We start from the raw sequence: 27,244 nt of genomic DNA, 5'->3' as shown, positions 1-27,244 counted from the left end.
CATGTTGGGCATGTAATGTTGACCTTTTTAATTATTAGCTATATTGCAGTTACAAAGCCTACTTGGCATAGGGTCATCAGTAAAATTTCCCATGTAAACTATGAACCATTAACCAAATTTTTGTTGAATTCAGTATGAGAGGACATTGTGTAAAGTTTGTTGGCCATTCTGAGTTTTACCTCTCGTGACTAATTACAAGCCTTACTTTATTTAAGGTAATAAATTAACTCTTTTGTGTGTGTGTGTGTGCATGCGTGCGTGTGTGGTGGGGGCGGCATAATCTGTTACCAGAATTTTTGTGAAATTCTATAGAAATTCTGTATGAGATGTTTGGTATAATACTAGCCAGACATTGGTTTTTAGCCATAGTGCCATGTTATGAAGCCTGCTTCACAAAGGGCCATAGATAGATTCCTGCCTGTTTCCCATAAATTGTTTCACATATTTTGTTTTTGTTTGGAATTGTGCATTATTATGCTGCTGAAATATGTAGTTTTTGCCCATGCTATATACTACATTATGTGTTTTGCGGAAATGTCATTTATAAGTTGGCTGAAGGTAAGATTCATTAACAGAATCATTATGTAATCAACTTAAAAAAAGTAGTTAATTGTAGGGAACACCATTTTGAATTTTGGGTACTATATTATGGAGTATACTTTTTTCCACTCTTGTTCTCCTGAGTTCTGTTGAGGATATTGAACAAAATTGTTATAGATTAGAGTAATTAATTTTTCAGTTTTATTTGCCCAAAATTTTACTGGAAATTCAGGATATCAAAACCATTTCTGAAAACAACTGAAATTTGTATAAAAAATTAAAGAAGTGAAAGAAAACTGACTAGATGGACTTATGAAGGAAAATACAGAAATACCAAAAGGACAAGTGTGAATTACAGTAAATGTTTTGTGTTAATTCGTGTTCACTTGTTTTTGCATAAGCTGTTGTTGAGACATTCTGAATACAGAATACATGACATACCAAACATTAGAAACATGCTGTTCAGATGACAAGCAGCAGCTCTTATGCTTGAGGCCTGCAAGAGCATGAAACAGTATGAACCTTATGAGGTGGCCCTGATAAACGATTATGAATTTGTTCTGTGTTGTACTGAGCCTGCATATTGATCAGATCCACTTGGCATCTGTTATTGAGTTAAGTATGCAAGGTGGGCTTTGAACGCAATCCTTGTTTCCTTTTGCCCCAGTGTTGGATATTGATGGCTACAAATTTATTAGTGCAGGTGTACTACTGTTGTATTGTTATCCATTTCTTTCTGAAGTCAATTAGAGCCACTTTGATGAACTATGAAATGAGCTGCTTCATTGACATAATATCACATCAACAGGCAGATATTATGGAACTGCACTGAATCAGTAGTAGTCTTTGCATTAATTCTGCACATCACCAATTCAGTTACATCAGTAAATATTCGTCATTGTTGCATAATGCAAGGGCTGCCCAGTGATGACTGGATGCAAATTTTTAGAATTGGTCAGGAATAGTTTAAACTGAATAAATTATAATTACTGCGTTATGGAAGGACAGCCTAGTGTCAACTGGATATGTGACTGTTTAGAATAGTTTTAAGTATTGGAAATAAGAAAAGAACTGGTTTTACTAAAAAGAACAGTAAATACAAGATATCCCAGTTTAATGTTTTTGCCCACAGCTGCAGTAATTTATAGCTCTTATTAGAGAATATTGATCTTATGTACTGAGCTTGGGGGTTCCTAGTCTTTGCTACTAAGAAGTGGTAATAATATGTATGTGTGTAGTTTGTATCACTGAATTTGCCATACAAGAGCAGTATTAGCCCCAATTTATTGCATTTTTTTTTCAGGTACAAGAAATGGTTACCTGACAGTGTGGTAGGAAGACATGATACCAAGACTACATATCAAGTGGAAATCCGTTATGCCAACAACACTAATGAAACTTTCACTTTCCATGGACCACCAGGTGAGTGACATGCTGATTACACAGTATTCAAGCATCCAGCATTCTCATCCAACTGGTATAAAAGTTATTCAAGAACAGATCTGCAACATGCATATCATTTTCCATGTAGTAGTTCTCCAAGTCACCACTACTGTCTCTCGTGCAGGTTCCGTTACTATTACAGCATATGATTCTAAAATATTTCACCCATCAGTCCACTCTGTTATCTAGGCAGTTTCCCAGACAAGAACTAAAGCAAATACATTGTTTTCACCCTGTAGTAGGTTTCTGCAACTGACAGATTCAGAATGCCAGCAGCTTCCATTCCCTGTGTGAGGGGGTACCCAAAAGAAACCGAACTTATTTTTTTTTAAACTTATTTATTGAAATTTTAAGCACAAACCTTCAGTCCCCTTCAAAGTACTCTCCACTTACACTAATACACCTGTCTAGTCTTTTATTCCATTTTTCAAAACATTGTCTAAATTCATCTTTTGAGATGCTTGACAGCGCCTCCATCGTTTTTTCCTTTCATGTCTCTTTTCATTCGAGGAAACAAAAAAAAGTCGCACGGGCCAAGGTCGGGTGAGTATGGAGGGTGAGGAACAGGGGTCATACCATTTTTGGTCAAGAATTGTCATACAGACAGGGCTGTGTGAGCAGGGGCATTGTCATGATGGAAAAACCAGTCACCCGACTCACAAATCTGGCCGCTGAGCTCCAAGTCACTCCCGACAGCTCCACAATTTCTCCAATGGTCCGTCGTTGATCTTCCTTGATGATTTCATGAATTTTTTCAACATTTTCATGTGTTCGGGTCGTGGAAGGACGACCAGAACGAGGTTTGTCATCAATTGACATTTCACCATTTTTAAAAAGGGAAAACCACTCAAACACTTGAGTTTTCCCCATAGCATTGTCCTTGTACGTCGTTTTTAACATTTCAAGAGTTTCTATTCCACTTTTCCCGAGCAAAAAGCAGAATTTCACCGCCGCACGCTGTTCACGAAAATCAGCCATTGCAAAAACGACGATCACACAAAACAGTTGTCACTATAAACTCTGCCGAAACTAGTCCTTACCGTCTGAAGCAACGGTAGTCGGCTTATCGACTCAGGAATGTTAGCTCTATGCGCTCATAGCGGCAAAATGCGGTACTACAAAAGCTCTGCCCACAAAAAATTAATTCAGTTTCTTTTGGGTACCCCATCGTATATGCCAGATAACAGGGTGGTTACTGTATTGTGTTTTAATGGTAGACATGTATGTTTTACCTCTTAAAAATTTTTACATGCTTCACATGTACTAGGTGCTGATGAATTTCCTGGTCCAGTAAAGTGGACACGACCATATTTCGACTGTGGCAGGGCTGATAAGTGGTTAGTTGGAGCTGTTGTCCCTATCTCTGACATCTACCCTCGTCACACTGGTTTTAGACATATTGAATATCCTACGTGAGTATTTGTTCACATTGCCATCTTTTCTACCTGATTATATTATGTAGGTATTGAAACCTACATGTCATGCTTAATCTGGTATTTGAATGTAACATTGCTGATCTCTTCTGCTTTATTTCTGTATATTGTGGACAGCCATTGTGTTATGTGTTGGGTGATAAAGATAATGTTCCACAGTGTGAAAGTTATACATCATGAGATAGTAATTACCTAGATCATGTGCCCCCCCCTCTTCCAGTATACATGTTGAAAACTTTGTAAGTGTAAAACATTTGTTTTGCCTTTATCAGGCACACATTGCTTTATTGCAACTACACATGTCCATTCTCCAGTTGGCCTAGTGTAGCATTTTATCAGTAATACCATACTTATGCGGGGGCACACAGTAGCGTAGTATGTTGAGGCACTATGCTACAAGCCGGAAGGTCACAGGATCGTATCCCGATGAGGTCACTGGATTTTTTCAAGTTACCTAATCCTTCCAGCCGCACTATGGCCCTGGCGTCGACTCAGCCTCTGACAGAAATGAGTACCAGAAATATTCTTGGAAGTAAAGAGCGGCCGGGGCGTAAGGGTGACAACCTTACCACCATTTATGAGCTGATTGTCTAGAAAATGTGGGAACCTCAACATCTCACAACCCTGTGGCCCTCCACTGCCTGTTACAGGGATACCTTTACTTTTTACTTCTCTACTTTTACCATATTTATGCGTAAAGAACTTGTGTGTGGGAGGCGGGAGAGATAAATGTGACAGTTTGATGAAATGCATGTGGCCTAAAGATGACATCATTCATGCACACAGCCTAATATGTAACATGTATTGTATATTATTTTTAAGGATTTATGTACAAGATTTGTTTGATTAAATACAGTGTATAACATTTAAAATACATAACATGCTTTCCTATATTCAAACCAGTTGAGCATGGATATTATAATATTTTAGGCCACCCCTAACCCCCTAACCCCCTAATTTTTTAATATTCTGTGATTGGTAAGTAGCAAACATAGAGAATTGTAATGTGGCAGTGACAGTATTCCACATAATATTGTCAGTATGGTATGGTATGGCAATATGGCGGATTGTGTGGAGAGCTGTATTAACCGTGCTACAGTATTAATTACTAGNTTTGTGAATAATCTGAAACGCAAATGTATATGTATGTATGTATGTCACGTGTTTGGGTGTATACACAACAGATAACTTCACGCCGTATTTGATATAGCGAATTTTATTTCACATTTGTTCTTACAATCACACAAATTACAATCTGACATTCACTGCCATCGGCAGTATCACAAATACTACACTGCAAATGCTGGTTGACTGCCTGGCTGACTCGTAACTCGTAACTCGAGAACTGAGAACTGACTGCTGGCTAACTTGGAACTCGTAACTCGAGAACTTGAACTCAGAACTGACTATGAATAGTCTTCGCTGCTCTGTATCTAGCCTTGTTCCAGACAACGCAGAAAACAGCCACGTAACAGGCACCATTGTCCGGCGCCGTGGTTACCGGTGTTACTGGTAATGCTGTCGGGAGTTGTCTCTCGCAACCACTGTTTACCCCCGTTGCATAGCGACCAGTATGCTGGGACTTGGCTCACTTCGGCTCCACTCAGCACGTCACCGCCGCCAGGGGGGGAAGTGTCCTGCATAGTGTGATACGTAACAATATTTTTTTTTTTCACGGAAATTATATACACTAATAGGCCATCACAGGTTATGCAGATTTTTATAGTAATATTTTGTGGACTGTAAAAGAAAACTGGGGCTGCATGGAATTGAGATTTAGCTTTCAGTTTGGTAGTGAATGAATGAACTTATGAACTGTTGTAACTGCACGATAAATTTGGTATGGAGGTACACCATAATCATAACCACAAAAGCTATATGAATATTATTTATAAATCAGTAATTATTGACACTGCAGTGATGTGTAACATTGAAGTCATTACCAGCAATTTTAACACATTCACTTCCACTTCTGACCAGTGGTTGGATAAGTATTCCCATATGTATAATACCATATCTGACTTGGTTACATAGCAGAACATGCAAACATTTTTCATTCAGACAGTGGTTATATTGTGTAGGTAGTCACCATGTTCATAGGTGGCAGATGAATATTTCCTTGGCATTCATTATACTATATGTTATAGTTATTTCCCCTTCATTATACTCATTTGTTTCAGTAAACTGGTATCACAGTTTGTTCACACCATATAGTGCTGTAAACACAGAACTCACTGCAGTGATAAGTGATTGAGTGCCAGTCATATAATGGAAGTACTTTTCAGTGATGATTGTGAAAATTATTGATTCCTGAGTCTGATTTCAGTGAATCAGGTGATGGTGAAAAACCTACATCTGTAGAAATTGCCAGAGATAATGACATTTCAGATGAAACCACACATGGAACATGGCCAAGTTGTTTTCCATCTCTTCCAGCATTTACAGCGAATGTTAGCTGGAATGCCATTATTCAGAACGCTGATGTGATATCATTTGTGAAATTATTTATTATAGAAGATTTTCTTGGGCATGTTTGTGACTGAACCAACGTGAATATTTGTCAAGTCATTACTACTTCATCACATCCCTTCCCAAAACATTCATTATTTTGGGCATGAACTCCATTAAGACTATCAGAACTGGATAAATATTTGGGGCTGATGTTTGTGTTTCAAATAAGAGATGAGCCTAGTCTTCAGATCCACTGGACTGAAGATCCTGTTCTTGAAATTCAATACTGTGGTGTAAATTCTCAAACAAAAGCTAGACCTTGAGGAAGGGATGTTAGCCCAGATAGGCCACTAATATTATGAGGCTAAAGTTCATCAAAAATTACAGAGTACAGAATTATGGTTGAAATGGTCGATGAGTTTGTGTCAGATATATGTAAACTGATGATCAGTGATGCTAGTGGTATCAGGATACTGTTTTTGTGATTCTGAATCCATATCTTGAACAGGAGTACATGTTTTTGCATGTGGCAGTTATTATGGTAGTGTTCATTTGGTAAAACAGTAACATGAACAATGTGGAACAATTAGGCAGTATAGATGCTTACCAAGTGATCACAAAAATCTTCAGAAGATGCTGAGGAGGGGTAAAATAACATACCTGAGCAGTGGGGAAGTACTACTTTATCAAGGATGAGCAAGTAAGAGATAGCTGTGATAACGGCAGTGGATTGTGTTGCAGGAATGGTTCATGTCTCAAAGAGGTTTGGTAAGAAGGAAGTGTATAACCAGTTATGAAGTATCCATGCATGGAATGGACAGTGCATATCAATATTTGGTCCTTTATTCTCCCACGAAGACAATTGCTAAGTGGGCAAGGGAAGTGTTTTTTCTGTCTGCTACACTGCATATTATTCAGGTCCTACCAGCTGTTTCTGAAGTTAGTCAAGAAATAAGGATGGAGCATCAGGACATCAATGAAAATTTTTTATGTACCCTACTTCTGGAAAGTGAAAGAACTTGAGCAATGCTTCTTCATTACCAGCAAGCATTGCCCCAGCTTCTACAGTGTCAGCTTCATCACTTCAAGCTCCAAACACTGTATCACCAAAAGGAGCCCTCAGAAATGACCCTCTACTTTGCCTAAATTGCAAGAGAAATGAATGCATTTTGCTGAAATTTCTAGGAGTCAGGAGTGATAATAGTTATACTAGAAGATGTAGCATGTTATAAAACCAAAAAAATTAGTGAAACCAGGTGGTAATGTTGAAAGTGTGGTTTTCCATGGTATCTTGTGATGCTAGCTATCATACTTTCAGAGGCTACTAGAATATGTACGGCATTTCAGATTTCTGTGTGCCAGAGTTTCATTCATTCATCAGTAATCTGTCAGACGACAGGTCCACAGTCTCTTCCAAAACAGTTCCTCCACGTAATGCGATGTCAAGCTTTTTCTTTCAATTAAAATATCCTCTTCTGTCCCCAAGGTCATCCAGCATCTTCTTACAGCCAGAGTTTATAAGGGAAGAATATGAATATTTAGCTGGTTAGCATATGCTTTACTTCTACCTCATCTTTTAAGAAAGGCTGGACCAAGCATTTCAATTACCTAGGGGGGGAGGCTGGTAGTGAATATGATAACAGTAAAAATATCACTAAACTGACATTATCAATTCCATGTTTTATTTATTTACATGCTGACTCTTTCAATTGGTGGATGATGATGATGATGATGATGATGATGATGTTAACAACTGTAATAAATATATTTCCAATAAAAAGTTGACTTGATTATAAATTGGATATAAGAATCTAGCATGCTTACTTATGAGCTGAGTTGTATTTTATTGCTGAACTGTGAACATAACTACCTAAATATGGTATTGACAACACAAAATTTGTAGAAGTCCATGCAATAGGAAAGAGGCTTTAAATTTTACTTAAAACACTTGTTCTTTTCTCCCTTCCAGATACACTGCTGTCACAGTATTGGAAATGGATTTTGATCGAATAGATATTAATCAGTGTCCTAAAGGGCAAGGCAACAGTGGTCCAAATCGTTTTGCTGATACAGCTAGGTGTAAAAAGGAAACTACTGAGGTAAGCTTTGTATTAGATTGAGCAGAAATTTTATGTAGTAGTTATACTGAAGTTTGCAGAATTAGTTGAGGTAGCTTCTTTTTACTTGAAGTTAGCACTGGTAATCACAATCCTTGAGGCAGCTTTGTTTTCTGCAGAGGTCTTTCTAAGTATACTTTGTCCTACCTTCATATATTTCTAAATTGCTTCCTTTGCTTTCTTGTGAAAGGATATATGTTGTGTGTAATTTTTATAACTCTCCCATCAGTATGTTTTGGAACAGAATTAAGCAGCATGAGGAGGAGACATACTAGGAAATTGAAAAGCCTGAAATAACTGTTAACTATAGACACTTTACTGTACTCCAGTTGAAATACATTTCTCAGAAAACTCTTGTTTATAGACAAGTAATACCTCTCTGGGATGTTAGGCCATGTACTCTTGTAGATGACCACACAAGTGCAGCAAACTGCGTGGCATAACATATTAGAATGTGGTACTCTTATTTATCTGAGTTCTCAGACTTACCTATAGGATATTCCTGTGGCAGGTTTGATTGATAAAATTTGGAGCAGTAGAAGTAAATAATTTTATTTTCAGCTTCTGATCTTTTGATTTTATATAATAAATTAAATGGAAACAAGCAGGATTTTGTAAAAGAATGACAGTTGCTACTTTACTGTATGGAAGTGAAACATGAGTTTTAAGAAGTGAACAGAATGGCTGAGGAGAGATTATCAAAATCTATTTTGAATTACGATTCACGAGAAAAAGAGATACTGCATGTAAATAATTGGACTATTTCTGTATTTGAAAGGACATAGTTCAGTAGATCACATCTTTATAAAGTATAAACAGCACTCAGATGTAATTGACATTCAGCTATTAGAGTGACTGTGCCATAATCTATTTTGTTTATGGTTAATTTAATGTTGCTAGCAGCAACTCTTTATGTATCATCAAATGGTAGGAGAGCTAGTGAGTAATAAATTGAGAAGGAAGTGTAAGGCATAATTTGAGTTATTGTCTCAGCATTTGCCCGGAGAGAATGAGGAAACCAGTTTGTGAGCCAAGGTTTGAACCCTCCTGAATACAAAACAGAAGGACTCCCCATTTGACCATGGTGTTGTAGCTGATTTAGTTGAAATATTAACCAATATTACAATTTTTCATCATCACATTCTCTTTTAAGTGTGAGCCTATCCATGGATGGGGATTTAGGCGAGGCGGATACCAGTGTCGTTGTCAGCCTGGTTTCCGTTTGCCAACAATTGTCCGACGACCATTTCTTGGAGAGATTATTGAAAGAGCAACAGCAGAGCAGTATTACAATGGTTTTGACTGTGAGAAGATTGGCTGTAAGTTGTCTTTCTTAATCTTTTTTAGCCTTCTTTCCATATTTTAAAACAAGGAGTACTGGGAAGAAATAACCACCAACTTTCCTTTCACTGTAATTTGAGTGTCTGATATGACACGCAGAAACCTGTAGTATATATGTGTCATGAAGTCAATAAAACAATGCAGTTTGGGAGGCTGCAGTGTTGGTATTACTGATGGGATTGGTTTCTGAAGTACGCTGTTGAGATGACCACAGATGACATCATATATGTACCAAGTTTAATGAAGATTAGTTTGGGCATTCAAATTTGGCAAATGGCCTCAGGTGGCAGTGTTGGTATTACTGAGGGGAGGGATTAATGTATGCCACTGAGATGGCTTCAAGTTGCATGATACAGACCAAGTTTCAGGAAGACTGATATGAGTTTTCACGCAATATTAAGGTTTTGTCTCAGAAATTTGAGAGGCTTCAGTGTTGGCATTACAGATGGGTGGGATTTATGATGTATATCATTTAGATGGCTTTATGTGGCATGCTGTACCGACCAGGTTTATGAAGATTGTTACAGGTGTTCAAGCAATATTAAGGTTTTGCCTCAGCAGTTTGAATGACTATAATGCTGGTATTACTGATGGGAGGGATTTTTTAATTAGGCTGTTGAGGTGGGCTCAGGCTCTATGCTGTACATCCAAAGTTATATAAAGATTATATCAGACATTCAAAAGTTGTTATGCAGGATACTTATATAGACCTACAGACATGCAGACAGGGATACACTTACAAACATACAGATAGCAAGGTGATCTGATAAGCCTACTTTCCTTATTTTGAAAAAATAACAGTAGGCTCATGAGATCACCTTGCTATCTGTATGTTTGTATGTGTTTCCCTCCAAACAACTTCTGAATGTCTGAACCAATTATCGTGGAACTCAGTATGCATATAATGCCACCTGAGCCCATTTCAAAGGTGTACATAAAAAATCCCACCCATCAGTAATACTATCCTTCATTGCTTTTACCATTTATATCCTCCTGTCCTTTCTTTACCTCTGTATGGTGCAACATTTTTAGGTGCCATTTTTTAGGCATTGACTGCTTCACCAGCAGATTTTTACCACAATGAAGTGGTAAAAAGTACTTTAACTGTAGTAAATATTGACACTGGTTAGATATTTCCTTGCAGGTGTCAAAATAATGTGTGCATTAAGCTTATGTGAGTTTACTTTTCAAGATTGAATGTTGTATTTTCAGTCTTGGACTTGAGAAGTTTTAGGTTACTCTTTTCGCACTTCACTGCAATACACAGACTACCAGCTTCATCACAATTGTAAGAGTTGGCAGTGCTGGCATGAATTATCACATCAACTTAGTCAGTCTGTCTGTCTGTTTGCTCTCTCTCTTTGCCAAGACTTCATTTTTTCTATATCTGTACTTGGTAGTTTCCAGTATCAGAAATGATTATCTGTAATACCCTTTAATACATATGCAAAAGTGGCTAATGTTATAAATTATGTTTAAAGCGAACAAATCTAGTAGAGAAAATTCTCATTCTTATCTTGATTCTCAGAATTTTTCCAAAATCTCGTCTTGAACTGAAAAAATCATTCTCATAGAAGGCTCTGCTGGAACTGAGGAAACAGATGCAATTTGGAACACTTAGGTGGGTGAACATACTCATCAGACATTACATGTTTCTTTGGGCACAGTGCAGTTGAACGCTAACCTGAAGAAAATCTTAACTGGACATATTTTTTGTTGACTTGGGATCCTTGAAACTGAATATGATGTATGGGAAAACCTCAAATTGATGAACATTATAATTATAAATAATTATAATATAAATAATATTTAATATACACTCAACTCTCGATTATCCGGGATAATGGTGGGGATGGAAATCACAATTAATCGAAAACCCGGTTAAGACAGATTTTATTAAAAGTAGTACTGTAATACTGTACCTTCACAATACTATAGGCCTACCNTGAATTCTTTCACCCCTACCCTAGAACATTGTGTTAGCATAACGGGACCAAAGAATGCAGAGCTCGGTTCACACTAGTGCAAAAATAGTGTTACAACTCACCATGTGAAACAAAAGTGAATGAATATTAAACAACATATAAGCCTCAAAAAAGCCTCAGTAGCCTCCGTTAAGCCGCAAACCGGTTAATCCACCCCAAGATAATCGAGAGTTGACTTTTATAGATATATAATAATATAATAAATATAAATTATTTAATGAGGAGTTTCAGAACTTGTACTCTTCTCCAAGTATAATTAGAAGTCAAGGAGATGAGATGGGCAGGGCATGTACATGTAGCACGAATGGGGGAGACGATGAATGCGTATAGGATATTGGTGGGAAAGTCAGAAGTAAAGAGACCACTGGGAAGACCAAGGTGTAGGTGGGTGGACAATATTAAAATGGACCTTAGAGAGATAGGATGGGATGAATTGGATTGATCTGGCTCAGGATATGGACCAGTGGAAGGCTCTTGTGAACACGGTAATGAACCTTCGGGTTCCATAAAATGCTGTGACATTCTTGAGTAGCTGCAGAATTGGCGGCTCCTCCAGAAGGGCTCAGCTCCATGAATAAGTAAGTAAGTATTTTTTTTATTGCTAGTGTGGTGGGACTAAGTCCCTTGTACTGTTGCCACTTCTGGCCTATTGTACCAGCCCCAGATGATAGGTTAGGGTGATTGTGGAGCAATTGGTGGAATGAAGACTGGCAGGGGAAACCGAGTACTTGGAGAAAACCTGCCCTAGCACCACTTTGTCCACCACAAATCCCACTTGACCAGACCCGGGATCGAACCTGGGTTGCCGCGGTGGGAAGCCAGCGACTAACCGCTTGAGCTATGGTGCGGCCCCACTAAGTAAGTGCAGTTATTGAATTGTTTAACACATGGAGGTCTGGTGTGTCCATTTAATTAAATACCCCCACTTCCTTGACATTTTACAAACAGTTCATTGTTCTGTCCTTGAATAGATTCTTATTTACATATTGAAGTTCTAGATGACATTTCTGAATCCATTACTGAAAGGACTATTTGTGGTGAGTCTAATAGTGCTTCAAGAGGCAGACCTCAGAAAGCAAATACAATTGTGAAGTGGAACAGTGCAGAATTTGGTTGAATATCATTGCATCTTTCAGATTGATGTTATATGATCTGTATTTGTCATTCTGATTTCCCAAAAAGAAGTGACATTAGACATACATAATATTTTATGGATAATATGAAAGTTGTACTCACAAATACACAGTATATGGGCAAAAATATTATTTTTTATGTGATCATCTTCCATTAACCTTTAACGACCGAAAGTCCGGTATACCGGACGGTACCTGTGACCTCGAAGATGCCGAAAGTCCAGTATACTGGACGCAAGACACGTGCTCACTTTAGAAGTGCTGACGGTTAGACGTTGAGTTTGAAACCAAAACAAACACACGCAAGTTCAAGTCAGAGGTCCAGTTGTTGGCTCTGAACAATAAAACCCTTCATCATGGCACTGGGTTCGATTTCGTTTACATGTAGGTAAGACTGTTTGTGACTTGGTCAGCCAAACAGAGTGGAAGCTTCTTCACAGAAAAGCTGACCCAACATTCCTCTGTGCGGGCAGATCACTGCTTCTGTAGCCCTCAAGGAAGTGTGACGTGTTTATTGAGTGTCTGAATTATCAGCTTGTAAGTCAGTGGCGGACTGTTTCTCTGGGGAAGCCAAGATTTTTCATCCACTCATCTGGAACTGAACATTGACAACACTGTCCGGCCAGCCAGATAGAAACAATAACTTCCTGTTTGTTCGCTAAGCGAGAGACTGAACCAGATTGTCTACCAGCGTATGAGAAGTGAGGCCTGTGTGACCTTCACAACGCGCTGAAGCAAACTCTGCCTCTCCGCGCTCCCGCACGCAGTATCTATAGTAGCGTAAACTTACATGACGCAACGAGTTGAAACTCGTGTACAGTCTGACCAAACATTTTGGTGTATAGTGTCAATGTATTTTGGATATAACGACGTCTCAAATTCAAAGAAAAAATTATGGGTAAGTCTTTTGGAATTTCATTACACATATAATAGAGAGTATATTTTGAATTTCATGACATAACAATCACAGTTAATTTTTATTTGTAAAAATTGCCATAGGTATATTGTAGGAAAATTCATTCTCTTTCAGGCGGTTTTTAGTTCGTATTTCTAAGCTGCATAGAACGGAAAATATGTAGTTTTTCCTGGAAGTCTACAATATTAAAAGGGCAACGTCAAATTAACTCCGGCAGCAGCGCAGTCGTGTGGGGTTTAAATGCCGACTCTTAAAGGTTAATAGGCTGCTTGCACTGTCACGGATATATTCAGATCATCAGTAGGGCACCCCAATCTTGCATAGACTTTGTACTCATTTTATTTACTGCTTCAGAATTTTAGTCAGTAGTAAGTAGGCAGAGAACCATAACACTGAACCAAAATTACAGTATTTTATGGAGTTTGCCTGTCTGAGAATTTAATCTCAAATTGATGTTCAGGTTTCATGAAGTCCATGATACTGGCACAGAAGTTACAGAAAACATGTTTCATTATCAGGTAATTACTTTATGAAATCTTGTTAAACAATTCTCATGCATCATATGTATCAGAAGACTCTGTTCTGCTTGTCTTTGTGTTACATGTCCGAGCTCTGAAGAACCCATAGACCCAACATAGAATAATTTAATTTTGTTTGAACAAAACACGTTTGTTTTTATTTTATTAATGAAGACTTGCAATTCCACAGTTGGAAGCCCTGGTCTGTAACATCTCTTTTTACTTGTTGTGTAATGCATATTAACATTCAGTTATATAGTATTTTTTTTATAGTAATTCCTCCGGGCCATGCCACTTTCATCCACCTGAAACTCTGTAATCAGTAACAGTTTCTTGCATGCTCTTTTTTATTAAAGACTAAATTTTGAAAATAACAAGATATGTGATTCAGCAGGTGATTCTAATTATCTGGCTTTATAACACATTTCTGCCCCATGACAGTATTTCATTCTTCTGCTTCAAGGGTTGGACCTCAGGTCTGTTCCATATTAAGTTGAATTTATCCTTCACTTTTCCATTTTATAATTTAGTAATTTTTTTGTGGGTCCCCGTTTTTGTTTATTATTAAAGGCCCAGTCTTTCTTTTATCCAGCCACTTCATTATCTATTTTCATAGCTGTAATTAAACACAGGCACTGCTATCACTTTATGAAATTGTAGCTGTGTGTGTGTGTGTTTTTTTTTTCTAGGAGTTTTTGTTATGAAGATCCTCCAGAATTTATTCAGTTTGATCTGAAGTCTAGGAGAGTAAATCTAGCTACTGATCTTACAAACTGCATTTCAGCAGGGCCAGTCAATTTGATCTTTGTATCTTCATTTTGGCAATAGGATATTCTGCAGCCTAAGTAATTCAAATTGCTTTCTTGACTATATTATTATTTGCCATTATTTTGCTTGGAAATGTCATTGTTTTGTTTTTACTAGCTCATATTTCAAGTCATAGTGATACACAGTATTATTTTAACAAGCAAATGCTTAAGGTCTGCTAGGTTTTGGCACATACAGTGTTTCACTGAGCTTGTTACCCTGGCAGTTCTGAATTACCCTCTTTATTCAACTACAAAATGGCCTATCTTCAAAATGGAAAATTTTAAAGAGAAATATTATTATTACTTGTCGAAGTACAGTTCTTAGATACAGTCTTCTGTCTCTTCATAATGATCCACTTTAAATTGACACAATACATTTTCTGGTAAAACTTGTACCTGTTAAGCGTTTTTGTCTTTCCTCCATCACTACTCATTGATCCCAGAAATATTATATTTCCTGAAAGGAAACAGTTATTGGTCTCTTCAGCATATCTGATAACCTTAAATTTAAACATGAAGTTTGTGAGAAAGGAGGAGGAATCTGCATGTCATGATACCTGAGGATGTCTTTTTATTATTATTATTATTATTATTATTATTTATTTATTTATTTATTTATTTATTTAAACTGCAAATGGGATTTTACCTGGTGGCAGTGGTACTGCAATAAGACACAACACACAAATACAACACATCACTCAAACAAAACACAGGACACAAAACTGAACAAACAATAAAGGACACACTACACACAGTGAATACAATGCAAATACAGTTAGAGCGACAACAAATATAATTTCAACTAAAATTAAATAAGTTAATATTAATAAAAAATAAGTATACTATACACTAAACAGTAACAGTAATGATATACATCAAGGGTCTACAAACTACGGCCCGCGAAAGAATTGTGTAGAAATGCGCCAATTGAACTAATTTTGCAAGGTAAAAAAATACTTGTTCATAGATTTCAAATTCATTAATTAAGATTGTGTTTAAAATATATTGATATTCCATATTATGTTAATATTAACATTACTCACAATTTTACTAATTCTAGACCATATTCTGTGTGGTATTTCTTTGTACTTGTTCGGCCTCGATCGGCAGTGTCACTTTGTGGCAATGTAGGTAGTGCGAGCAGTTTGTTACTAGCCGTCTCATGCACAAGACTTCCTGCAGTGTGTAGTGTAATTGTAACAGATCATCACCTCAATTTAATCAGATTTTAAGAATGCAAAAAGAGTTCCATCATTCACATTGTTTTATTATAATTTGTGATGAAAATATGAGCATTTGCTGCTACTGTCTGTTGTCATTAATATACAATAATTTATTCTCACTTACTTTGTATTTAGTTTATGAAATTCTGTGCTTTCAATAAAACTCATATACCTAGAGTTATCAATTTCTCATTTTATCCGGCCCGTTGAAAGTGCTGAATTACCTAATGTGGCCCTCATTTCGAAAAGTTTGGAGACTCCTGATATACATAATGGCATGAAGTGATACACTCACGTTTCACCATGACCTTCCTTTCATTCCACTTTACTTACATGCCCTTCGCATTCTCACCATAGTTTATTTCCTTTCACCTCCACTTCAGTTCACTTCACTTCACTGCATTTTTGGATGATTTCCCCCACACCTTCACTTTGCCTTATTTATCGCTTTCTTAACCTTTTCCCTAAAATTACTTCATTTACAGAAATGACTCCCTAAAGCATCTGCAAGTAGTTCATTCCAGAGCTGGATGGTCCTATTTACAAAGGAATATGCCCTCGCATGATTTCATCTCATGTTTTACTGAACTTTTGTTTAACAGATACAATTATTGTACATCAGTAAGAAAAGAGAAATGTTAAAATGTGTATCATAAAATTACCTATAAATTTTCGTTACGACCGTTGATACTGTATATTGCACTGTACTCCTATGAACCACAGCGTATTGCTGCACACCTGAAGGCTAAGTAACATTTGACAGCCATGATGCTCCTCATAACTAAGCATTCATAGAACACTGGTGTAGGAATGTTATTGCTACACACATCAGCCCCCTTGGTTAGGCAGTGGCAAGGCCATTGGATGTAGAGAATCTTATCATGCATGTTATGATGAGAGCAGAGACACATCTCCAGACATACAGAAATGGGCAGATTGTGTGCCCAATATAAAGTAACAGAAACAGAAATCTGACAGTTACTGCTTTTGAAATAGTTTGTTCTCAATGCATGCTATACTATGTGTATATGTGATGTTTGTTTTCCCAGAAGTCATTGAACTGTGTTTACATTATATTTTAGCATCCTGTTGCACTGATTTATGTCCATGATTTATTCTGACCATCTTACAGTGCATACAACAGGGCATGCAATGAAGTAGTTCGACATACATAGAAAAGCACCTGAAGATGACACTTTAGTGCTGAAACATGTAGTGCAAGAGAGAAGAGTAAGGTGAATAAATGTATGCACTGTAAGACTGTCAGAATAAATCATGAACTGTGTTTGTTTTTCTTTGCCATTTTTCTTAATTTGTAAACATCCCCTATGTTGAATGAAAGTAAACCACCTTGCCTTATAGTTTGTTAAATACAATGTATTTATTTGCATTATACCACTTTGTTGCAAATTTATGCATGCAGTTTTTGTTTCTTTTTCCCCCTATGTAGGAGGAAAATTTAAGTTTTACAGAAGTACATAAGCAGTGTGTGTATTGAGAAACTATTAATATGTGAAGGGATGTACTTGTAGAGGTCTTGTGAACATTGTAATTTCTTCCAGCTTTGTTCTAGTTTTGAATGATTGTGGTAAAAGATAGTTTGTGAAGGGATGTACTTGTAGAGGTCTTGTGAACATTGTAATTTCTTCCAGCTTTGTTCTAGTTTTGAATGATTGTGGTAAAAGATAGTTTGTGTTTTATGTACTCGTATGTACATAAGTGTCTTGTATAGAGGAAAATTGCAAGTTGTTGTGTGAAGATGCCCTATGAATGTAACAATTTCTCCTGATTTTGCTTTTGTTTGCTATTCTTTTGTTAAACAGACACTTTTTTTTTCAGGGGTACATAAGATGCCTGTACAGTGGGAAACTGCAAGTCATCATGTAAGGGAGATGTACTTGGAGAAGTTCTATGAATATCGTAATTTTTCTGTGGGTGCTCGATCCCTGCACACAAGCAAAATGAACATTGATCAGGCACTTAAGTTCATACTTGCTGTCAATGCCAGAACATGCAAAAAGTGAGTATGGGCTTACAATTTGTCTAGAGAATGAATTTTTTGTGGCATTAGTGACTCAATTTTATGCAGAGAATATGAAAACTGATTGAAGTATCTTTATAGTATTTGGTGGTAATGTAACTTGTATATAGCATTCAGTATCTAAACTGAGCTTGGAGACATTACTTGCGTAGTTGGGAACAGTTTGCAAATGAAGCAAATATGGCAGTCAGACTTACTTGAAATCTTCATTGGTGCTTGTTAAACATCTGAACATCAAAGCATGTTGTTCATATTGCAGCTATACTTCACAGGATTTAGTCCTACATGGTGATATTGCTTATGGAGCAGAGGAGCAGTTTGTTAATGAAGCGAAGATGGCAGTCAGACTTGCCAACTTCATTAGTGCTTTTCTGCAGGTGAGTAAGTACAAAGAAGGAGAGGATGTTTTTAAATTTATTGTACATGTATCAGCTCCTGGTAATATGTTTGATGATGTTATAGATTTCAGATCCAAAAGAAGTTTATTCTGGCAAGCGTGTGGCTGACCGACCATTATCAGAAGACCAGATGATAGGAGAAACACTGGCACTTGTAATGGGTGACACAAAAATATGGTCTGCCGGAACATTCTGGGAACGTAACAAGTTTACAAACAGAACTTTCTTTGCCCCATTTGCATACAAAAAGCAGCTCAATACTAGAAAGTTCAAAGTTGAAGACCTTGCAAGATTAAATGAAACACGTAAGTTAAAATATTTTACTGAAGTGCGCATGGAAAGTAGGTAATTGCTCCATTAAAACTTTATTTGCAGTGTGTTTATTTTTATTTCATCTTGAAGTCACATGGGTTCATTGCAAAAATGTGTCAATTTTTCTCTGTCTTCATTAAATTTGACCATTTCCTTTCATGAAATCCTTTCTCTTAAAATTTGTTTATTTTGCGCTAATTATGGGATACTGTGCTATACATATAATGTATCATAATACAGAATTGTCTTCTGCCATCTTTTTAAGAATTGTAAAAAGTCTATTCTGACCTGTTCTATAGATTTAATGAAGTTATTTCAGAATATTCATATGTATTTAGTGACACTGATTTTAAACTACTTATGTGGTAACTTGAATTATTTCACATACTTAAAGTTATCATGGTTTTCTAGTATTGTGATGATTCCATTTAAAAATGTGATGATCATGTCCCATTTTCTGGACTTCACAGATTAAAAAATGTAGTGCATATACAAGCAATCTTCCAATCAGAAAATGTAAATGCACGCAAGATATCTATGCTAGAGTCTGATGCTCACAAAATTTTCACATCATAAAATATACTCGAATCCTATTAAGAGAAGGTTCTTAGGGGTTGCATGTACAGCGCAAATCCTCTTTCTGCATACCTCATTGCCTACCTCGCCCTCATGTGGTCCACACTTTTTTCACATTGGGTGTGGATATTCCACTAAAAAGTTAGCCTACGTGTAGGTTTTGGTTTTGATCTGTTTAACCTTTTCCAAGTTTTCATTTCAAAATTATAAGCCTTTAACTTTTTTTTCTTACTGTAAATGACTTGTTTATTCTAGTCATTGCAACTACTGTTTACCTCTGGATAAATTGTGAAAGTGCATTTGGTGTGTACAACTGCTGAAGGTTGGCAGGACATTTTCCAAACTTAATATAGTGATGAAATTTGGTATGTTAAGCTGTGTTTCTGTAGGACCAGACAAAAGTGGTGCTTCAGTATAAATTGCTTATAATTTTTTAAATATTTAATGTAGGAATGAATGTTTTTAGTGTTAATTAGTTAAGTACACTTGGAATGATAATCTGCTAGTGGTGGGCATGATGAGTATTTGAAGTATCTGAGACCATTTGTAGTCTGCATTTAAAATTGGCAACTACTGAGCTTAGAGTGTCTACATGATTCTAACAACAGGTGAACTTTGTTTTAGTTCATCAGCTATGTGGGNCCAGTATCAGCTCTGCTAGTATTGAAGTGAAATGCATATTCCACCTTACAGGAGTTGGTAAGGTTAATGTGTTGACAGTCATGAACTGTCAGTGTAATTGTGTTATTTTATGAGCAGCAAACATAAGGTCAGAAGAATGTGGAATTTTTTTGGACATCTATAACACGTATAATATTTTAATTACATTTCATTTTTAGATCAAGTGTACACTAATAAGAAGTGGTTCCAGTTTCTGAAAGAAAGATGGTCAACAAACTTTGATTCTCTAGAAAAATTCTACATGAAAATAAAAATTCGTTTAAATGAGACTGGGGAGTCCTTGAAAAAATATGAACATTATCCAAACTTTTACAGGTAAGATGTTTAAGTACTGGGCAATTCATTATGGTGATCTATAGTTCTGTAACCTTGAAAGTGGGGAAATAAAACTGGTCTTCTGTTTGAGTAAATACAATACCAGTTCCTTTTGACATACTCCAGTGCCAAATGCAAAAGCATTTATATAAGAATTCTCGAAGTTTGAGAATGAAGATTAGCTTTTAAATCAAGATCAAGAAATGTTTTTCCGAAGTTGATCAAAAAGTTGAGATTCACACTTTCCTGTTAAATACACTATCTACTGTTGTATTATGAAGGATATGAGCATGTTGGCAGTATTCAAACTTTTTCAGGATTTTTCCTTTGCACTTGTAAACTGGTTATTATAACTGACTTTCAGGAAATTTCATAACATTACTGATGATAAATAGTAACCCTCCATGCATAGGAAGATTAATTTCTATTTTATACTGGTGATACAGCTTAGAAATTGTATGTGAATGTTTCATATTTGTGAATTGTTATAGCTTCTCAAATTAGTTTTGTAATTCATAACATCGGGTTTTTAGAGCGGCCAACTTGGATCATGGACATTGGACAGCTCCTTACTTTGATTGTGATGGAAAAGTGAAACACTGGGTTATTACATATGCATCTCCGTTTTTTGGCTGGGACAGTTTGAAAGTGAAGCTGGAGTTCAAGTGAGTATTAACCTTTTACATTCTGTAAATAACAATATTAGGACCATGATTTATTTAATCCGTCTTGCAGTGCATACACTCATTTATCTCCTTCTCTCTCTCGCACTACATGTTTCGGCATAATAATGCCATCTTCAGGTGCTTACTTATCCACGTCAAACCAGTTCATTGCATGCCATGTTCACACATGATAGATGATAGACATGATAGATACATATTTTAGTTACTTTAATGTGTGAACATGGCATGCAATGAACTGGTTTGACGTGGATAAGTAAGCACCTGAAAATGGCATTATTATGCCGAAACATGTAGTGCGAGAGAGAGAAGGAGATAAATGAGTGTATGCACTGCAAGACGGATTAAATAAATCATGGACTTAAATCAGTGCAACAGGACGCTAAAATATAACATTAACAGTATTAGGAGTTCAGAATGCACAATTGTAAATCATATTGTTGCATACTGTTGCCTATTCTTTGGGTACAAATAGTAAGTTTTAAATTTTTATAGGAACAGTTTGTAGATGTGGATGAAAAACAGAGTTATGTTTCATTCCGTGCATAGCTGCATTTCTCATAATGGTACAGAATTTGGTTTGCTCTTCTCCCCCCCCCCCTTGGAGACAGCAGTATATTATACAGCTACCGTGAAGTGAGCTTATAGCCATTTGGCCTATGTGATGCATTCACTGAGTCGTGTAGTTTCCTGTGTTGAAGTGCCATGTGTAGGATACACATTGGAATGAGTGTTCATGTAAAGTGGTTCTGCAAGAAAAGGTTTTGCTGTAAATTTCAAGATGTTATTATCCCACATAGAAGAACTAGTCATAGAATTGTAAACAAATGATAGACAGGTCCATTGCCGGACCCCCTCCCAAAAAATTGCTGAAAATAAATTGTATGAAATTGGTACTGTGCTGGAATATTTCTCCTCAGAAGCCCCTCACATGGCTTGCATTAAATATCATCATTACACACTGCCACAAAACTCCTGAAACTGAAACCTTTTTTATACAACTTACGTTGTTCCTTCATATTTTTCATCCTCCTCCTCCTCCTCCCTCCTCCAACTGGCTCTGCAGTACGCTTTGTGGGCCTTGGCTTCTGGACCAACAGCCTCCAAGCATCTCTGTCCATTGCAGTGGACTTGTATTTAATGTAGGTGGTATGATTTTAAGTTGTGTTGCCATTGTGGGAACTGTGATACCAATCTTTTTATTTGTAAAATTCCTTTCCTTTTCCTCAGTTGCTCACTCAGAATGAAAGATGATGCAGACTTTGAAAAAATGACACTGTGTTTTTCATTGCGTACTTACCAGTATATCAGTTTAAGTTTTCTATAAATATAATATACAGTCAACTCTCGATTATCCGGGCTAATGGTGGGGATGGAAGTCACGGTTAATCGAAAACCCGGTTAAGCCAAATTTTATTATACGGGCTGGACGACTGTGAAGGGTCGGAGTTCGAGTCCCGGTAGGGTCAAGAATTTTAACTTCTCCAAATCGTCCAGACCGGCTCTGGGGTCCATCCAACCTCCTATCCAATGGGTACCGGGGGCTCTTTCCCCGGGGGTAAAGCGGCCGGGGCGTGAAGCTGACCACTCACCTCCAACTAGTGCCGAGGTCAAGAAAATTTGGATCTATACATCCACTCCCCCACACGCCTTAATGGCGTAGGGCTTAATTCGTTGAGCAGAGGAACAACTTTACCTTTTACCTTTTAATACCTTCATAATACTATAGACCTACCTGTATTTAAATTTATTCATCCTCATTTCTATGTCATCTCATGGCCTATTTAATACTTTCTTTACATTACACTCAGTATGAATTAGTTATTTCAATCACTGTTCAACAACATCCAGCACTTTTTACGGTCACACTTAACACTTAAAATAATTTAATACTGTCTTTTGCTTTTTCGCGGCATTTTCCTTTTTACGGATATCCGTACGAAGCCTACGTAATATTAGCTTGTCACTTAATAAACTGTCCTCTTCACTCTCAAGATAGTCTAGTAAGGATTCCAAATGATTAAGCGCAGCACCATGTGATACTTTCTTACTGGCAACACTGTCCACCTCTTCCTCATTCTCACTTTCTTCCCGCTCTTCTGGCTGCACCCCCATTGAAGTTACGATTTCGTCACTGCTTAACATTTCGAAGCCCGGTTCACACGAGTCACAGTTAAACCACTCTCTTATATTTTCCTCGTTGACTTCTTCACCACCATGAACTTGGTTAGCCACTTTTGTCAATTTTATGGCTATCTCATTTTCACTGAATCCAGTGAATCCATGGATTTCGTCATCTTCATTAGTGATGAAAGGCATCAGTTTCTTCCATGAATTTTTCAATACAGATGGCTTTACTGTATCCCACGCTGTTGAAATCTCGTATATGGCATCTAATACTGAAAAGGACTTCCAGAAACACGTCAGATCATTGCCTTCATCGATGTACTTTTGTAGCAAATTTGATCTGTAGATTCTCTTCATACTTGAGATAACTCCTTGATCCATTGGTTGGATAAGTGCGGTAACATTAGCGGGAAAATATTTCACAAAAATATTTCCATCATCTGACCTCAGGAGACTTTCGTTAGGATGTGAGGGCGCATTGTCAATGAGGAGCACAGCTTTCTCAGGTAGGCCTTGGGATTTTAGATGGTCACGAACTTGAGGCACGAATTTAAAATCAAACCATTCTTTAAATATCGCTCTATTCATCCAAGCTACTTTCTGGTTAAAATAATGGATAGGCAGACTTGAAGCTACTGTTCCTTTAAAAGAGCGTGGTCTTTTCGCTTTGCCGATAACTACTGGTATTAGTTTGTGTGTTCCTGATGCATTAGAACAGCACAAGACTGTCAATCTCTCCTTACTGGATTTGTGACCTGGAGCCTGTCTTTCATTTTGAAATGCCAATGTTCTGGTTGGCAAGCATTTCCAATAAAGACCCGTTTCATCGGCATTATAGATTTGTTCTGGCAGCAGATTTTCACTTTTCACAAAACTATCAAAATTGGTGCAAAATTGATCTGATGCTGACAAGTCCCCTGACAATTTCTCACCTTGAATACTGATTTCTCGTATTCCATGACGCTGCTTGAAACGTGTTAGCCAACCGGAAGAAGCGTCAAAACTCCCTTCTAGTTCAAGTGCTTCGAAAAAATATTTAGCTTGTTTAGCACAAACTGGTCCTGTTATTGTTGTTCCCTGTGCCCTTAGTTGATTAAACCAGGTCAGCATCGCTTTGTCGAGATCATCGTATGTTGATTTCTTCATGGTTTTTCTCTTCTTCATTCCGCTTGAATTAGAAGACGAAGCAAAGGAAATTAACTCATTCTTTTGTTTTTTCAAATCACGAACAGTTTGTTCTCCAATACCGTATTGCATTGCTAATTGTTTAACTACAGCTCCTTTTTCCAGCTGATTGATAATTTCAAGTTTCTGTTGAATACTTAACACAACACGCTTCCTTTTAAACCCCGACATTTTGCTAACGCACTTGAAGATCTATATTAAGAAACTGATACTTACTTTCACAATGCACTCTCACACTGAGATGGTACCGTTAAATAACCTGGGGCGGTGTATTTGTCCTTGAAACTTTCCAAAAATTCTTGCATTCTTTCACCCCCACCCTAGAACATTGTGTTCGCATAACGGGACGAAATAATGCAGAGCTCGGTTCACACTAGTGCGAAAATAGTGTTAAACTCACCATGTGAAACAAAAGTGAATGAATATTAAACAACATATAAACTTAAAAAAAAAGCCCCGGTTAAGCCGCAAACCGGTTAATCCGCCCCCGGATAATCGAGAGTTGACTGTAATTGAATTTTGTGCACGGCATTCACAGTACTCAAAACTACATAGCAAAGCCATTTTGGGATCACATAGTGGTAAATAAATTAAACTAATAAGCCTGTGAATTTCGGTCTGATCGCAGGACTGAGGATACAAGAAATAGCCATGAGTGTAAATGCAATGAAAGATATTAGTATGGAATTTTGAATAGGACTGATTAGAAAATATATACATTAAAGGAACATGCCAAATTTGAATTTTACTGTAATGAGTAAGGGAATAGTAACTGGCATTAGTAAAACCCATAATTTGTTCAGCTTCCAACCTTCCTAATTGAGGAGCAAATACATAACTAATATGAGACTGGAGAGCAACCTAGTGTTTGGCAAATGTTCATGGACTGACTTTGTAGAGCCAGAGTAGTTTACTCAGAGGAGATGTCCATTGCTAGATTATGGAACAATAAAGAGTAATGCAACAATGGAACACAAAATGGCACATAAGTGTAACAACAGTTATATACACAACAATAGAAGAATGGTGTAGGCCTCAGCAGCTGCATGACTTTGCAATAATGCAGCTGCAAGAAGAGGTGTTTTCTCTTGAGTCCTTGCAGAGGCTGTGTCTGGAGAATTGAAAACAGCTGTCACTTGAGAATTTAGAGAGAGTCTGCAGGCAGACAGACCACTCCAAGTCTGAAGCTGTTGTGAGACAGTCACCGACCAGTAAGGACATGAACATGGGAGCTGAGGAAGCTACGGCATTGTCTGTCTGTCCATCACCCCTCTTTGTTTCATCACAGCAGTTTACTGTTTGTCATTCTATCCCATCTTGACTTGACACAAGAACTTTGTGTGGTAATGTGTTATAAACACATTTAATTTTAACGAAAGACTTTTCAAAGACTGCTGTAGTTTATTTAACATGTCAGTGAATCCACTTTCATACTGCATGTATATAGACGCTCTTCATTTTTATGCCATAGGGGTGTTGTTGCTGTTACCATGAGGTTACTTGAATTGGATATTAATCAGTGCCCTGATAAGTTCTATACACCAAACGCTTTCAAAGATACACACAAGTGTGATAAGAGAACTTCATATGTAAGTATCAAAGTTTTGTTTTATCTTTATTTATGAAACAGTTATGCATAAGTAACAAAATGGCTTGAGTATTCCATCACAGCAGCGTTCAACTTGTCACTAGAGCCCTTCTTTTTCTGTCCTGGAAGCAGGCATATTTTAATAAAACGTGACCACCAATCTTCCATCCATCCAGAAAACTCTGAATTTAAGAAAGGTTTTCTATCTGCTCAAAATACAAAATATATATATAATGTGACATTACATATTTCCAGTAATTTTGTATTTGTTTAACCCTCTGACTGCCAAGCCCTGCTATAGAAACATCTGCTAAAAACACTAAGGCTGATGAGGTTAAGTATAGTTGCTTAGAAGAGCCCACAGGGAATAAATCATGTGAAAGGCTATTCTCTTGCTTAAATATCTACATGTAATGCTAGATGCCATCTGTTGTCTGGACTGCTATACTAAATGATTAACAACAAACCAGTCTCTTCAGCTGTGGTGGTTTTATGCAAGTTTAAATGTGCAGAAATATGTGACTAGAGATTACTTTGCAGGATGTGAGGATACTGCTTCCGATGAGAGTTCAGTTGTCATTTTTTCCACGACTTAGGTGAATTACAGAAGAGTTTCGAAAGAACAGCTCATACTCCATATTGTTTGTTGTGAACATGTTCAGTTAGTCTAGTAAGATCTTTACACTGTCAGCAGTTTATAGAACTTTGTAAAATTGTTCTGAATACACAAATACTCAAAGGTAACCTCCTCCAGCTTGAAAGCATGCTTCACAGCAATGTTGAACAGAGTCCCTGACATGAGCCAGTTGTCTGTGTTGGCCCATAATATCTGTTGCAGCTAGGAGGGGTGTGATTGATTAAGACACTGCCTTAGCATAAATTTTTACTATGATAATAGCCCCATAAGGAAAAATCAAATTGTTTCATATTATGAGAATGGAAAAGAGGAAGGGAAAGGCTACAGGAGATGATGATGTACCTGGAGATATGCTCAAGTTACTGGGAGAAGGTGGTTTGAAAACACTGGCAAAACTAATGAACACCCTATATGAAAGTGGAGAGTGGCCCAAGGACTTTACAGAAGTTACAATGATTGCCTTAAAGAAAAAGACGAAAGCTACAAAATGCAGCGACCATCGCACAATAAGCCTTATTGCACATACAGCAAAGATAATAGCAAAGATACTTAAAAGAAGAATTGAGAGGAAAATAGAGGATGTACTTGGAGAAGATCAGTTTGGATTTAGAAGAGGAAAAGGAACCAGGGATGCAATTGGGATGATGAGAATTATAGTGGAATGAACTTTGGAGATAGATGAAGAACTGTGTGTTTGCTTCATAGACTGGCAGAAGGCATTTGACCGGGTAAACTGGACCAAATTAATGCAGATCCTAAAAGAAACAGGTATCGATTGGCATGAAAGAAGAT

General features: G+C 37.2%; 1 protein-coding gene across 1 annotated transcript in view; it reads left to right on the top strand.

Moving 5' to 3' along the window:
• The window catches only part of LOC111870709, a 33,670-nt gene that overhangs the window by 2,334 nt on the left and 4,092 nt on the right, over positions 1–27,244 (top strand). Inside the window, exons 3-12 of the mRNA XM_023863192.2 lie at positions 1,844–1,962; positions 3,251–3,395; positions 7,837–7,966; positions 9,138–9,303; positions 17,749–17,929; positions 18,210–18,327; positions 18,413–18,653; positions 20,076–20,232; positions 20,766–20,897; positions 25,699–25,816. Of these exons, the coding sequence (XP_023718960.1) occupies positions 1,844–1,962; positions 3,251–3,395; positions 7,837–7,966; positions 9,138–9,303; positions 17,749–17,929; positions 18,210–18,327; positions 18,413–18,653; positions 20,076–20,232; positions 20,766–20,897; positions 25,699–25,816 (1,507 nt within the window). The remainder of the gene's footprint in view (positions 1–1,843; positions 1,963–3,250; positions 3,396–7,836; positions 7,967–9,137; positions 9,304–17,748; positions 17,930–18,209; positions 18,328–18,412; positions 18,654–20,075; positions 20,233–20,765; positions 20,898–25,698; positions 25,817–27,244) is intronic.

The sequence above is a fragment of the Cryptotermes secundus genome, unplaced genomic scaffold (genome assembly GCF_002891405.2).
Source record: "Cryptotermes secundus unplaced genomic scaffold, Csec_1.0 scaffold59, whole genome shotgun sequence".
Classification (NCBI taxonomy): domain Eukaryota; kingdom Metazoa; phylum Arthropoda; class Insecta; order Blattodea; family Kalotermitidae; genus Cryptotermes; species Cryptotermes secundus.
The sequence above is the reverse complement of the archived record's forward strand: the minus strand, read 5'-3'. Positions and strand labels throughout refer to the sequence as shown.